General features: G+C 38.6%; 1 protein-coding gene across 1 annotated transcript; it reads left to right on the top strand.

The window, feature by feature from the left end:
• Positions 1–624: 624 nt before the first annotated feature.
• Positions 625–10556, top strand: LOC113769316. The gene is made up of 6 exons (XM_027313775.1): positions 625–1813; positions 1931–2241; positions 2326–2416; positions 10082–10176; positions 10306–10363; positions 10501–10556. Exons 1-6 carry the CDS (start codon positions 625–627, stop codon positions 10554–10556), a joined length of 1800 nt encoding a protein of 599 aa, XP_027169576.1.
• The last annotated feature ends 3396 nt before the right edge of the window (positions 10557–13952 follow it).

Here is a 13952-nt window from a genome sequence, read left to right as displayed (position 1 = left end):
ACTACAGAGCTTGTTGTGGTTATCGAATCAGGAAGGTTAGGCAGGTTGTCAGAGCTTGTTGACAACCATAACCAGTTTATTTGTAAATGAAAGATTTTATCTCTGCATCTGTGATCAGTGATTCGAACCATTAGTGGAGATTATACCTTTGACTAGAGATTTTCCTTCCGTTAATTTACTTTATATTTATTGTTATTTATTTTATCTGCGATTGTCTTATTTTTAATTTGAGCAATTAAATTAGACAGTTCCATATCAATTCCCCCCATTTTTATTTAATGTTACATTCATTCAAAATAAATTCCCAAGTCCCTGTGGATTCGACCCTGCTCACTGCTATATTCGAATTTTGTCTTTCACGAAATTAATATACTTTGGTATATCGGATCAAGCAAACTCTGGCACCAGGGTGAAGCTAGTAACCCATTGCACAGCCTAAGTCCCTGCTCCAGTACCATAGTGGACTTAATTCGTGACTTAAGAGTAGGAATTTTATTTTTGCTGGTTTGACACCCACCAAATTTTGGCGCCGTTGCCGGGGACTTGGTGTCAAAATAAATTTATTTTCTTTGAATTTTATTTTCTTTGTTTATTTTTTATTTTTATTTTTATTGTTACTGGTTTATGCCTAGATCTTCTCGTACAGGTGAACTGCAATATAATCCTGAGATAGAGAAGACTGCTCGTGCATTGAGAAAAGCAACAAGAGAACGAGCAGAGGCATCCTCCTCATCTACTGGACATAATTCAGTAGTAGATTTTGTGGATTCATTTAGTGAGACGGAAGAGATAGATAGCACCATGGCTAATGAACGGACATTGAGAGAATTGGCTGCACCAGATTTAAATCAACAGCCTCTATGCATTACTTATCCTACATTAGAGGTTGCATTTGAGTTAAAATCTGGACTAATCCATTTACTTCCTTCTTTTCATGGCTTACCAGGTGAAGATCCCCACAAGCATCTCAAAGAATTCCATGTGGTTTGCTCGACAATGAAACCTCAGGGAGTCACAGAGGAGCAAATTAAATTAAGAGCCTTTCCATTTTCCTTAGCCGATAAAGCTAAGGATTGGCTCTATTATCTGCCCTCTGGGTCAATATCCACATGGACAGACATGAAGAAGCATTTCCTAGAAAAATTCTTTCCTGCATCCCGAGCTGCAAGCATTAGGAAAGACATCTGTGGAATTCGACAATTCAATGGAGAGACTCTACATGAATATTGGGAAAGATTCAAGCAACTATGTGCTAGTTGTCCTCATCATCAAATTCCTGACCAACTTCTCATCCAGTATTTTTATGAGGGTCTGTCCCAAACTGACAGAAGAATTATTGATGCTGCCAGTGGGGGCTCCTTAGTGAATAAAACACCCACGGAGGCAAGAAATTTGATATCGAGTATGGCTGCAAATGCTCAACAATTTGGAGACAGGCAGGATAACACAACTCGTAGAGTCAATGAGGTAAGTAATTCTTCAATAGAGCAAAGATTAGATTGTCTAACTTCTTTGGTTGAAAAGTTAGCTATAGGACAAATGCAGCAATTGAAAACATGTGGAATCTGCTATGGTTCGAGTCATCCAACAGATATGTGCCCCACACTCCAAGATGATTCGACTGAGCAGGCTAATGCAGTTGGATTTCCAGGACCACCTCAGAGGCGGTATGATCCCTATGCAAACACCTATAATCCAGGATGGAGGGATCATCCTAATTTTAATTATGCAGCAAGGCCACCAGGATTTCCACAACAGTCACAATATCAACCTAGACCTCAACTTTCACAGCAACAATCTGCTCCTAAATCAGGTATGTCACTTGAGGATATTGTGAAATCTTTGGCTACTAACACTCAACAATTTCAACAGGAGACGAAAACTAGCATTCATAATTTGGAGAATCAAATGAGCCAGTTAGCTTCCACAGTCAATAGATTGGAGTCCCAATTATCTGGAAAGCTACCTTCGCAGACAATTGTCAACCCCAAGCAAAATGCCAGTGCCATCACATTAAGAAGTGGCAAAGAGTTGCCTGAGCCGAGCAAGAGAATTTCTGAACAAGCAATCGAGGAAGAGCTCGAAAAAGAGGGGAATGTGTCTCAACCTAGGGCCTTAGAACAACCAGATTTTGGAGAAAAATCAACACAAGTGGTTACACCTCCGCCTCCATTTCCTAGTCGACTGGCAAAGTCTAAAAAGCAAGAACAAGAACAGGAGATTTTGGACACTTTTCGAAAAGTTGAGGTAAATATCCCTCTTTTAGATGCAATTAAACAAATTCCTAGATATGCTAAATTTTTGAAGGAGTTATGCACTGGTAAGAAAAAGTTGAAAGGAAATGAGAAAGTGCATATGGGAGAAAATGTCTCGGCAGTTCTGCAGAAAAAATTGCCTCCTAAATGCAAGGATCCGGGTATGTTTACTGTCCCTTGCAAAATGATAGGCGTCAAACCTGTGCAATAATAAATACCTGCTTAAATAAAATACAAATTCTGTATATAGCGGTAGCAGGGTCGAATCCACAGGGACTGGGGATAATTTAATTTCTTCTCAAGTTCCAGATATGGGGGGTTTGAAACTGATAGTAACTAAATTACTTGGAATAAATTAATTAAAATAAAATAACTACAACTCAAATAACTAATTATCACAATAAAAATAATAATGGACGAACTCTAGCGAAGAGACAACTTCGGAGATGGTTCACTTAATTCGATCACAGATGCAAGGATTATTCCAGTTACTATCTGATAAATTAGTTATAGTTGTCATACACGCGATAAACAATCAACTCTTCCTCAATTTGTCGATAGCCAAGGTACGACCGTTGACTATTTTTCTAATCAGGAAATAACCCTAGGTACGACCATAGAAGTTCAATTCCCTAATTGCATGAATAATTAGAAGAGCCTAATTCTAACCAATCAACACGCTACGAGGGTCTCTTTAAGTTAGCCTGTCTATCTCCCTGACACAAACCCAATCATGCCAGTTGCCACCAGTTTAGAATAATTAAACAATTACGGATTTAACTACCCTAATTGGCTTCAGGTTATTGAATTAATCTAGAATCCGGGCCCTGGATAATCGAATAATAAAACAACCATATGAACATAAAGCAGAAGATAGACAAATACCAGTGAATAATGAAAATAAATAAAAACTAATTCGATCTCACAAATTTAGTAGAACCAAATCCTTCGTTGTTCTTGACTAGACAAACTTAGCCACGCCTCATGAGAAAATCTTCAAGTAATTCCCCTGAGGTCCAGGCCATCAAAAGAGCCAAGAAAGAAACAAAACTAAACTACGCTAAAAGCTAAGCTAAAACTATTGATTGATAAGAGTTCTCTGCACGTTTGTCTCCCTTTTTAAAGCCAAAAGGAAGTCTAATGCTATCTCTAGTGGTCCCCACACCAAATTCAAAGTCTTGTACGTTTCTTTTCCTAGAGTCCAGATGACTCATGCTTCTTATCCGTGGTCCCCGCACATGTGGACAAAGCCTCCCAAGTACTTGTTGTTCCAAGTCTCTCTACGTTGCTTTCTTTGAAAAGCCCAAATGACTAAATGCCTTGCACTAGCTTGTGGTCCCCACCAACTCAAGGACCTAAAGGTTGAAGCCCTTAGAAGTCTGCATTTTTCCATACAAGTCCCTCCTTTTTGGTAATTTTCTGCTTCACTCCTGAAATTGATTCCAAATACCAAATATGAGTAAATATCAGCAATTAACACAATATTTGTCAGGGATAGAAGGGGAAATCAATAATAAATTTACTAACAAATTATACCCTATCAATTCCCCCCACACCTAAATCATGCTTGCCCTCAAGCATAAGAACAGCAATTGAACACCAAAATTTGATAATGGCTATTGCTCTAACTATCATATTGCCAAGATACCCAGAAAAACATATATCAAGCATCACAGTTAAGATCCAAGAAAAATCACTCCGGTTAGCTTCCCAACCACCAATTTTTCCAATTTAAAGCAAACTAATCTAAGAAAAAGGAATGGTTGCTCACATTTATCAGCAAATGGTCCAACTATTAACCAAAATCTCGACATTAAAATCACAAACTGGCAAGCTGACTTATTCACATACTAACCCAATCTTTATTTTATTTTTTCCTTTTTTTTTTTGAATAACAAAAGACTTAGTCTATAGCCCTTAGAGCCTTTTGACGCGAACTCCAACATTTGATAGATGGAGGAGCCCGGTTACTCAGCTCTAATTGCTACGGGACCACGCACTCATAGTAACTACTACCTTTTGACGCGAGAATCGACACTTTAGGTGAAGATCCCCGGTTACTCAGTAGTAACAACTAGTGGAGTACAGTCACCTCTTATTTACGATAACATACCACAATAACTAGAAAATATCACAAAGATAACAGCAGCCAGCCTCAAATTTCCAAACATGGAGAACTAAAATTAATAATTGGACCAATTCACATGAAAAATGCCCACAATCATTCCCTATGCCTAGAGAAGTTAACCAAAAATTGGAAAAGTTAAGCAATCATTGACATACACCAAAGAGATGTTCCTGAACTCAACCACATCAACTTGATACCCTTTTATTAATAACACTTGGCAATAGCAGAATTAGAGACAACAATCCAGTATCAAACTTGGTATTCATATGAAGACTGACCACTAGAAAAAGAAAAGAAAAGAAAACAAACGAAAAAGGAGATAAATATCAAACTAAAACAAAGGAAAAACCTCTAGAAACTAAAAACAAAAATACTAGCACCCCAACTGATCCCCCCACACCTAATTCATACATTGCCCTCAATGTGATAAATAAACAATAATAGTAAGCAAAAGAGCAACGGTACTTCCCTGAAATCACGGGGACCATGGCGGGGCCACAGCAGTGAGTGAGGCGGGGAACCTTGATCTCACTATTGCCGCTAACAAGTAACCCAATCAATAGAAACAAAATTGCCAACATATAGAGGAACAAGTAAATGCAGATCAGTAGAAATCCATATCCTCTAATGAAGTCAACAATCAACCCAATAAGCACAGGTATCTCCCAATTCAAAAGGGTAGTGCATAATAAATGGCTCACCAAATTAGCAATTTAAAGCCTTGAGCAATTTAAACCCAACAAGTCAATCAGTACCAGAAAACCACTCCAAACAATGTAACAGTTAAACTCCACAGGCAAAGGACGTCCAACCGATTTCACTCAAGCAAACTAGGAGCAATGCGACTGATTAAACAAAGCAACGAATTTCAGCAAATGGACTCATAGCCACCCAAAATCCCAACAAATGCCCTAAAGATTTAGCAATTGAAATCAATAGGTAAAATACTCCAGCAAGTCAATTAGACGCCACCAACAGCAATAAGCAATGGAAGTGGCACAGTAGCCTTCCAATTCAACAAACAAATGAAGAAAATACCCAACCAAAGGCACTTCAAGGGACGCAAGACAGAAATCAGCAAAGTAGAACTCAAGTGATACCAAAAATAACCTCGACAAAGCAGTGAATTCAACCAATTTGAATACGTAGAATACGGTCAGAAATGCCTCCCAAAGATCAACAGAGAGCGACAAAAATTGCCCACCCCAAAATCTGTCCAAATGGTTCCAATTGGATAAGAAATTACACAACTCAACCAACCGAAATTAGCAAATGAGCCAAGAAACCGTCAAAACCAGCAATAGTAGTTCAAATTTTGGACTACAACTAAATCAAAATGTTTGGCAGTTTTCGATCAAGTAGCCCACCAACTAGAACCAAGTGGCAACAAATGTAGTTATAATACCCCAACCAGTACCACTGGTGCATCCCACAGATAATGAAGCAACATAAACGGCCACCCCAATCAAGAAAATGGAAACTTCAGGCACCTAAGGACTAGGCGAAAGTCTCAACAAAGCAGCTATTACAAACAATAAGCAGTGGTGGTCCGAATATTAGTCAATGCAGAAATCATGCAACTCAAAATCTCGGCAAGTGCTCCAATGAGCTTAGCAATTGAAATCACAAAACCGAATACTCCCCAAACAAGGTACTTAGAGTCAACCAATGGCAATACTAATTCAACAAACCAACCCAGAAAATTACTCAACTAAGGGTGCAATAGGGGTCTCCGAACACAGCTCCAAACACCAACAATTGAACAAATAGAAACTAAACAGCCCAAAAATCAATTAAGTAGATAAACACATAAAAACTTCACTCAAAAACTAATTAAACATGGAAACAATGAAATTTTCCCCAAATTACTTCAGATTCCACCCCAAAATTGGACAAATAGTGTCAACCAACCACAGATGATATCACAGCACTCAAATCAACCATAAAAATGTCTGGCCTCAGCTAACAATTCAAAAATCTGTCCTCAGCTAATTAGAACTAATAATCTGGCCTCAGCTAATTAGTGACAGTAAATGAGAGAGAGATATCACCGGAGAAAAATTTTTCAGCTCATTTGACAGGTTGAGGAGGGACGCGCGTGGCCTGCGATGGTGGTCTTTGAGATCGCGCGCAATGACTGCTGGAGCTCGCGCGCTTGGCTGCTGGAGATGCGCGCGCCTGGCGTCGTGCTGCTGCTGTGCGGTGGGGAGTGGCGCGCGAGCTGGTGGACTGTGCGGGGGATGCGCGGCTGGAGCTCTGGCTGAGCTCGCACGGGCGCTGGGCTGCGTCGCGCGCAGGGGCGAGGTCGTTCGAGGCTGGGCGAGGTCGCGCGAGACTGGTGGCGTGCGGCGCTGCAAGTGGCGGCGCGCAGCTGGGCAGCAGGCGTGGTGGGCGGCGCTGCAAGTGGCGGCGCGGAGGGCGGCGCTCCGGGCTGAAACTTGGTGGACGGCGGCGGGCAAGGAGAAAAGAAGAAAGAAGAAGAAGAAGAAAAAGAAAGAAAAGGAAGAAGAAAGAAGAAAGAAAGAAAAAAAAAAGGAAGAAAAGAAGAAGTAGGTCTACGGAAGTTTTTTTTTTTTTTTTTTTTTAATAATAAGGGCAATTTCGTCTTTTCGCCGCCTTTTTTTTTTTTTTTTTTTTTTTGCTTGAACGTGACCACCTGGCGTGGGCACGCTCAACTGCTATGAAAGCCCGCAGAACCTGAACGAAAATTTCTTTCCCTCAGGCGTGACCATCTGGCGTGGGCACGTCTAACTACTATGGAGGTCGCAGAACCTGAGCGAAAAGTTCTTTCCTTCAGGCGTGACCGCCTGGCGTGGGCACGCCTAACTGCTAATTCCCCTGCCACCAAACATCAAACCATTACTTGACACTAACACTTAACTAAAACTTCAAAAATGCATGAAAACTGAAACAAATAGTTTTGGGTTGCCTCCCAAGTAGCGCCTTTCTTTAATGTCTTTGGCTAGACATGCTATGCTTTGCTCATGGAGGATAAAATCTTGTGGCTCGTTTCAGTGTTTCATCTTCTATGTGATCCTGATAGCCCTCGTAAATAGAGTAATTCTTGAGCACACGAGCTACGGTCTTCCATGAACCAGTAGATTGCGCCGAACAACCAAGTAATGACCTTAAATCTTCATTCACTCCTCCATCACAAGCACCTACTGGTTTGAGATATTTTGCCATCGTGACTCTTAACTTGTTCCTGTCATGAAACAAAAAATTTTCTGGTATAATAAAATCAATCTCACTAACAGAAATTAAAGAATAAGAGTCAGGAAAATATTGATCAAGAAATGGAGGAGATGTCACCGCATTTGGAGATTGTTCACTGGATTCATTCACTTGAACCATTTGATGTTGGGGTCTCAATTCTTGCGCTTCAACTTTCTTTTCAACTGCATCTTTAGATTCTTCTTCTTGAGACCCTTGCAATACCATGTCCTTTGTCAGAATAATTGCACTCTCATCTTCCTCATGGTCGATAATAGTCGGTGAGGACAATTCTTCATAAACTGGAGAAATCAATTCGCTCGTTTTAAATGCCCATTCAAGCCTTGCTTCTTTCATCTCTTCACTCATTTTTTGTACCTCCTGTTGAATTTGATATATGTTAGTAGCTATTAATTCAACCATTTCTTCAAGAGACATACCTGACATGGATGACGGTTCTTGAGACTCTAGCTGTTGAAAATCTAGTGGCCCTGTTGTATAATTATAACTGGAGTTATCCCACCATCCTTGATCATACCCGTTTGGATTAGGGTTATATCACGTTTGAGACCATGGTGAAAAATCTCCATAATTATTGAGTGGGACACTCAGATTATCTTGATATTCGGGGCACATACTGGTTGAATGATCCCTGGCATAACAAATTTTACAGGTTGCAGCAGCCATTCTTTCTCTAATAGAGTTTACTGCCTCTTTATATGCAAACTTAGCAAAAAAACTAGTCTCATCGCCTTCCCCGGAAACAAAATCCAGTCTATCACCAAAATACGAAGTGTTAGAAGCCATAAACTATAATAAAAAAAATAAGAGAAAAATAAATAAAAAAATAAAAAATAAAAACAAGATGAACTCAAAAAGAAACAAATTAATCTGGCACCAGTCCCCGGCAACGGCGCCAAAAATTGACAGGCGTCAAACCTGTGCAATAATAAATACCTGCTTAAATAAAATACAAATTCTGTATATAGCGGTAAGCAGGATCGAATCCACAGAGATTGGGGATAATTTAATTTCTTCTCAAGTTCCAGATATGGGGGGTTTGAAAATGATAGTAACTAAATTACTTGGAATAAATTAATTAAAATAAAATAACTACAACTCAAATAACTAATTATCACAATAAAAATAATAATGGACGAACTCTAGCCAAGAGACAACTTCGGAGATGGTTCACTTAATTCGATCACAGATGCAAGGATTATTCCAGTTACTATCTGATAAATTAGTTATAGTTGTCATACACGCGATAAACAACCAACTCTTCCTCAATTTGTCGATAGCCAAGGTACGACCGTTGACTATTTCTCTAATCAGGAAATAACCCTAGGTACGACCATAGAAGTTCAATTCCCTAATTGCATGAATAATTAGAAGAGCCTAATTCTAACCAATCAACACGCTACGAGGGTCTCTTTAAGTTAGCCTGTCTATCTCCCTGACACAAACCCAATCATGCCAGTTGCCACCAGTTTAGAATAATTAAACAATTACGGATTTAACTACCCTAATTGGCTTCAGGTTATTGAATTAATCTAGAATCCGGGCCCTGGATAATCGAATAATAAAACAACCATATGAACATAAAGCAGAAGATAGACAAATACCAGTGAATAATGAAAATAAATAAAAACTAATTAGATCTCACAAATTTAGTAGAACCAAATCCTTCGTTGTTCTTGACTAGACAAACTTAGCCACGCCTCATGAGAAAATCTTCAAGTAATTCCCCTGAGGTTCAGGCCATCAAAAGAGCCAAGAAAGAAACAAAACTAAACTACGCTAAAAGCTAAGCTAAAACTATTGATTGATAAGAGTTCTCTGCACGTTTGTCTCCCTTTTTAAAGCCAAAAGGAAGTCTAATGCTATCTCTAGTGGTCCCCACACCAAATTCAAAGTCTTGTACGTTTCTTTTCCTAGAGTCCAGATGACTCATGCTTCTTATCCGTGGTCCCCGCACATGTGGACAAAACCTCCCAAGTACTTGTTGTTCCAAGTCTCTCTACGTTGCTTTCTTTGAAAAGCCCAAATGACTAAATGCCTTGCACTAGCTTGTGGTCCCCACCAACTCAAGGACCTAAAGGTTGAAGCCCTTAGAAGTCTGCATTTTTCCATACAAGTCCCTCCTTTTTGGTAATTTTCTGCTTCACTCCTGAAATTGATTCCAAATACCAAATATGAGTAAATATCAGCAATTAACACAATATTTGTCAGGGATAGAAGGGGAAATCAATAATAAATTTACTAACAAATTATTGCAAAATAGGCAATATTAAAATTGAAAAAGCTATGTTGGATTTGGGTGCTTCGATAAATGTTATGCCTCGTTCTATTTATAATTTGATGAACGTTTGGCCTTTAAAAGAGACGGGCGTAATAATTCAACTTGCTGATCGATCAAATGCCTATCCTGATGGAGTTTTGGAGGATATTTTAGTGCAAATTGATAATTTGATTTTTCCTGCAGATTTTTATGTGCTTGATATGGAGGATGATAATTCTAATTCATCTCCAATGCTGTTAGGGATACCATTTTTGAAAACTGCTAGAACAAAAATTGATGTTTTCACTGGCACATTGACTATGGAATTTGATGGTGATGTTATTAAATTTAGTATTTATGATGCCATGAAATATCCTGGTGAATCTCATTCAATTTTTGTTATAGATGTAATTGATTCTTTGGCGCAGCAAAATTTTGAATTTAATAATGACGATGCGTTGAAGGTTGCTATTTCTACTGGTCTCTGTCAGGAAAATTTGCAAAAAATAAAAGGGAAGTTTGTTTTTCCTTTTGAATTGCAGGAAGTTATTTTTGAATTGAATTCTCTTTGTCCAGAATTTTCCAATGTGTCTTACTTGGAATTACCTTTGTCTCATTCACAGCTTTTGTCATCTATTGTGCAAGCCCCGAAGGTGGAATTAAAGCAGTTACCGGATAATTTAAAGTATGCATTCTTGGGAGATGGAGATACACTCCCAGTAATAATTTCCAGTAAATTGACTGCTTTAGAGGAAGAAAAATTAATTCGGGTGTTAAAGGACCACAAGGAGGCAATAGGATGGACAGTGGCTGACATAAAAGGATTAAGTCCAGCCACTTGCATGCACCGCATCTTGTTAGAAGATGGTGCTAAGCCTTCGAGAGAGGCTCAAAGGATTGAACCCACCAATGATGGAGGTAGTGAAGAAAGAAGTTTTAAAACTTCTTGACACAGGTATAATCTATCCTATTTCGGATAGTAAGTGGGTAAGTCCTGTTCAAGTAGTTCCTAAAAAGACAGGAATTACTGTTATTGAAAATCCTAAAGGTGAGTTAGTGCCCACTCGAGTTCAAAATGGATGGAGAGTTTGTACCGATTTTAGAAAATTAAATGCATTAACTCGTAAAGATCATTTTCCATTGCCTTTTATTGATCAGATATTGGAAAGGTTGGCAGGAAAATCTCATTATTGCTGTCTTGATGGTTTTTCAGGTTTTCTACAAATTCCAGTGGCGCCTGAAGATCAAGAGAAAACCACATTTACTTGCCCTTTTGGTACATTTGCCTATAGACGAATGCCTTTTGGTCTTTGTAATGCGCCTGCTACATTCCAAAGGTGTATGGTTAGTATATTTTCTGATTATGTGGAGAATATCATAGAAGTGTTTATGGATGTTTTACTGTCTATGGTAATTCTTTTGATGAATGTTTAACTAACCTCACAAAAATTCTTAAAAGGTGCATTGAGACTAATCTTGTCTTAAATTATGAGAAATGCCATTTTATGGTAGACCAAGGCATAATTTTAGGCCATGTGGTATCTGCAAAAGGAATTGATGTAGATAAGGCTAAGGTAGAAATTATCAAATGTTTACCTTATCCTGCAAGTGTGCGGGAAGTTCGCTCTTTTCTTGGCCATGCAGGTTTTTATAGGCGTTTCATCAAAGATTTTTCAAAGATATCCCATCCTCTATGCAAATTACTTCAAAAGGATGTGGTATTTCATTTTGATGATAATTGCAAGAGTGCATTTGACACGCTCAAGGGATCATTGACTTCAGCACCAGTGGTTCGACCACCAAACTGGAGTCTTCCTTTCGAGATAATGTGTGATGCCAGCAATTTTGCTGTTGGTGCAGTACTTGGCCAGAAAGAGGGCAGAGCTTCTTATGTCATTTATTATGCCTCAAGGACCTTGGATGGTGCCCAGTGCAATTATTCGACTACGGAAAAGGAGCTTTTAGCTATTGTTTTTGCTTTAGAAAAATTCCGTTCTTATTTACTTGGCACTAAAGTCATTATTTATTCTGACCATGCAGCTTTGAAATATTTGCTCAACAAGAAAGAGGCCAAACCACGACTTATAAGGTGGATTCTCCTACTCCAAGAATTTGATCTGGAAATTAAAGACAAAAGGGGTGCTGAAAATATGGTTGTTGATCACCTCAGTCGTTTGATCAATAGTGAAGGACCTGCTCCCTTGAAGGATAATTTTCCAGATGAGCATCTTTTTGTAGTTCAAAAGACAACTCCCTGGTATGCTGATTTAGTGAATTATCTTGTTACTAGAACGCTACCTAATGATTTGTCTAGAGCTCAAAAGGAAAAAATTAAAAGTGATGTTAAATATTATGTGTGGGATGAACCATACTTGTGGAAATATTGTTCTGATCAAATTATTCGCAGGTGTGTGTCTGAAGAAGAGGTTCCATCAATTTTATCTTTTTGTCACTCATATGCGTGTGGTGGACATTTTGGCCTAAGCGAACTGCAAGAAAGGTTTTAGAGTGTGGTTTATTTTGGCCAACTTTGATTAGTGATGCATACTTATTTTGTAAATCATGTGCAAATTGTCAAAAGACAGGTAATTTAAGCCATAGAGATCAAATGCCTCTTACTCCTATACTGGTTTGTGAAATTTTCGATATATGGGGTATAGATTTTATGGGTCCATTTCCTTCCTCTTTTGGTAATATGTATATATTACTTGCAGTTGATTATGTCTCAAAGTGGATAGAGGCTAAGGCAACTAGGACTGACAATGCTAAGGTTGTAGTTGATTTTATTAAATCTCATATTTTTGTCAGGTATGGCACGCCAAGAGCAATTATCAGTGACCGAGGGACACACTTCTGCAATCGAGTAATGGAAGCATTAATGAAGAAATATGGCGTCACTCACCGGGTTTCTACGTCCTATCATCCGCAGACTAGTGGTCAAGCAGAAATCTCCAATAAAGAAATCAAGTCGATACTTGAAAAGACGGTGAATCCCAATAGAAAGGATTGGAGTTTACGCTTAGATGATGCACTTTGGGCTTACCGTACAGCTTTTAAGACCCCCATAGGTATGTCTCCTTACCGATTAATTTTTGGCAAACCTTGTCATCTACCTGTGGAATTGGAACATAGGGCATATTGGGCAGTTAAAAATTACAATATGCGGATGGATGAAACTGGAGAACACAGGAAGTTGCAATTGCAAGAGTTGGAGGAAATCCGAAATGATGCATATGAGAGTTCTAGCATTTATAAGGAAAAGACAAAAGCATTTCATGATAAAGCAATTTCAAGGAAAATTTTTTGTATTGGTCAAAAAGTACTTCTTTTTCACTCTAGACTTAAACTTTTTCCTGGTAAATTGCGTTCTCGTTGGATTGGACCTTTTATTGTGACTAATGTGTTTCCTCATGGTGCAGTAGAAATTCAAAGTCTTCACACTGACAAGATTTTTAAGGTTAATGGTCATCGTCTCAAACCTTTTTATGAAGGATTTGAAGTTAATAATGTTGAGGAGGTGACCCTTGCAGTGCCTGAACCCTCTGATTGAAGCATTATTTTGTCTAGCCAAAGACATTAAAGAAAGGCGCTGCGTGGGAGGCAACCCAAGAGTTATTGTTTTTAGTAGTTTGATTGTGTTTGTTGATTTGTTAAAAGTGATTTACGTGATATAATTTCATTGTGATAGGTAGGATCAAATTAAGCAACAGATGGATCGACGTTTGTCCCGCATGGGTCATAACCTGGCAGCTTATTTCGAGCACGTTCGTTTCCAGCCTCCTTTCCCACCGGAAACTTAGTATTTCTTCAGGGGAGTATTTCTTTCTTTCTACACTTTATTTTTATTTTTTCCTTGAGGACAAGGCAATGTTTAGGTGTGGGGGAGGGAGATCATGTTGGTTTTTAATTTCTAGTTTGGTTTTTAAAAAAAAAATGAAAAAGAGAAAAAATTTTAAGTATTTTTGGTCAGTTTTTGAGTTAATTCGTCTAGTTTCTGATTTTTCAAGACTTTTTGAGATTCGTATTGATTCAGTCAAGATGCAAGTGTGAATGGTATTCTATTGCTAGTGCAAGT

This window comes from Coffea eugenioides, chromosome 4 (assembly GCF_003713205.1).
Source record: "Coffea eugenioides isolate CCC68of chromosome 4, Ceug_1.0, whole genome shotgun sequence".
Classification (NCBI taxonomy): Eukaryota; Viridiplantae; Streptophyta; class Magnoliopsida; order Gentianales; family Rubiaceae; genus Coffea; species Coffea eugenioides.
This window is presented reverse-complemented; position numbering and strand designations above follow the sequence as displayed.

Coding starts and splice junctions, on each gene's coding strand:
- LOC113769316 (XM_027313775.1), top strand. CDS start 625: ATGCCTAGATCTTCTCGTACAGGTGAACTGCAATATAATCCTGAGATA. Junction 10,177..10,305: donor CTGCTAGAACAAAAATTGAT/GTTTTCACTGGC, acceptor TCTTTGGCGCAG/CAAAATTTTGAATTTAATAA. Junction 10,364..10,500: donor TGCTATTTCTACTGGTCTCT/GTCAGGAAAATT, acceptor TCTCATTCACAG/CTTTTGTCATCTATTGTGCA.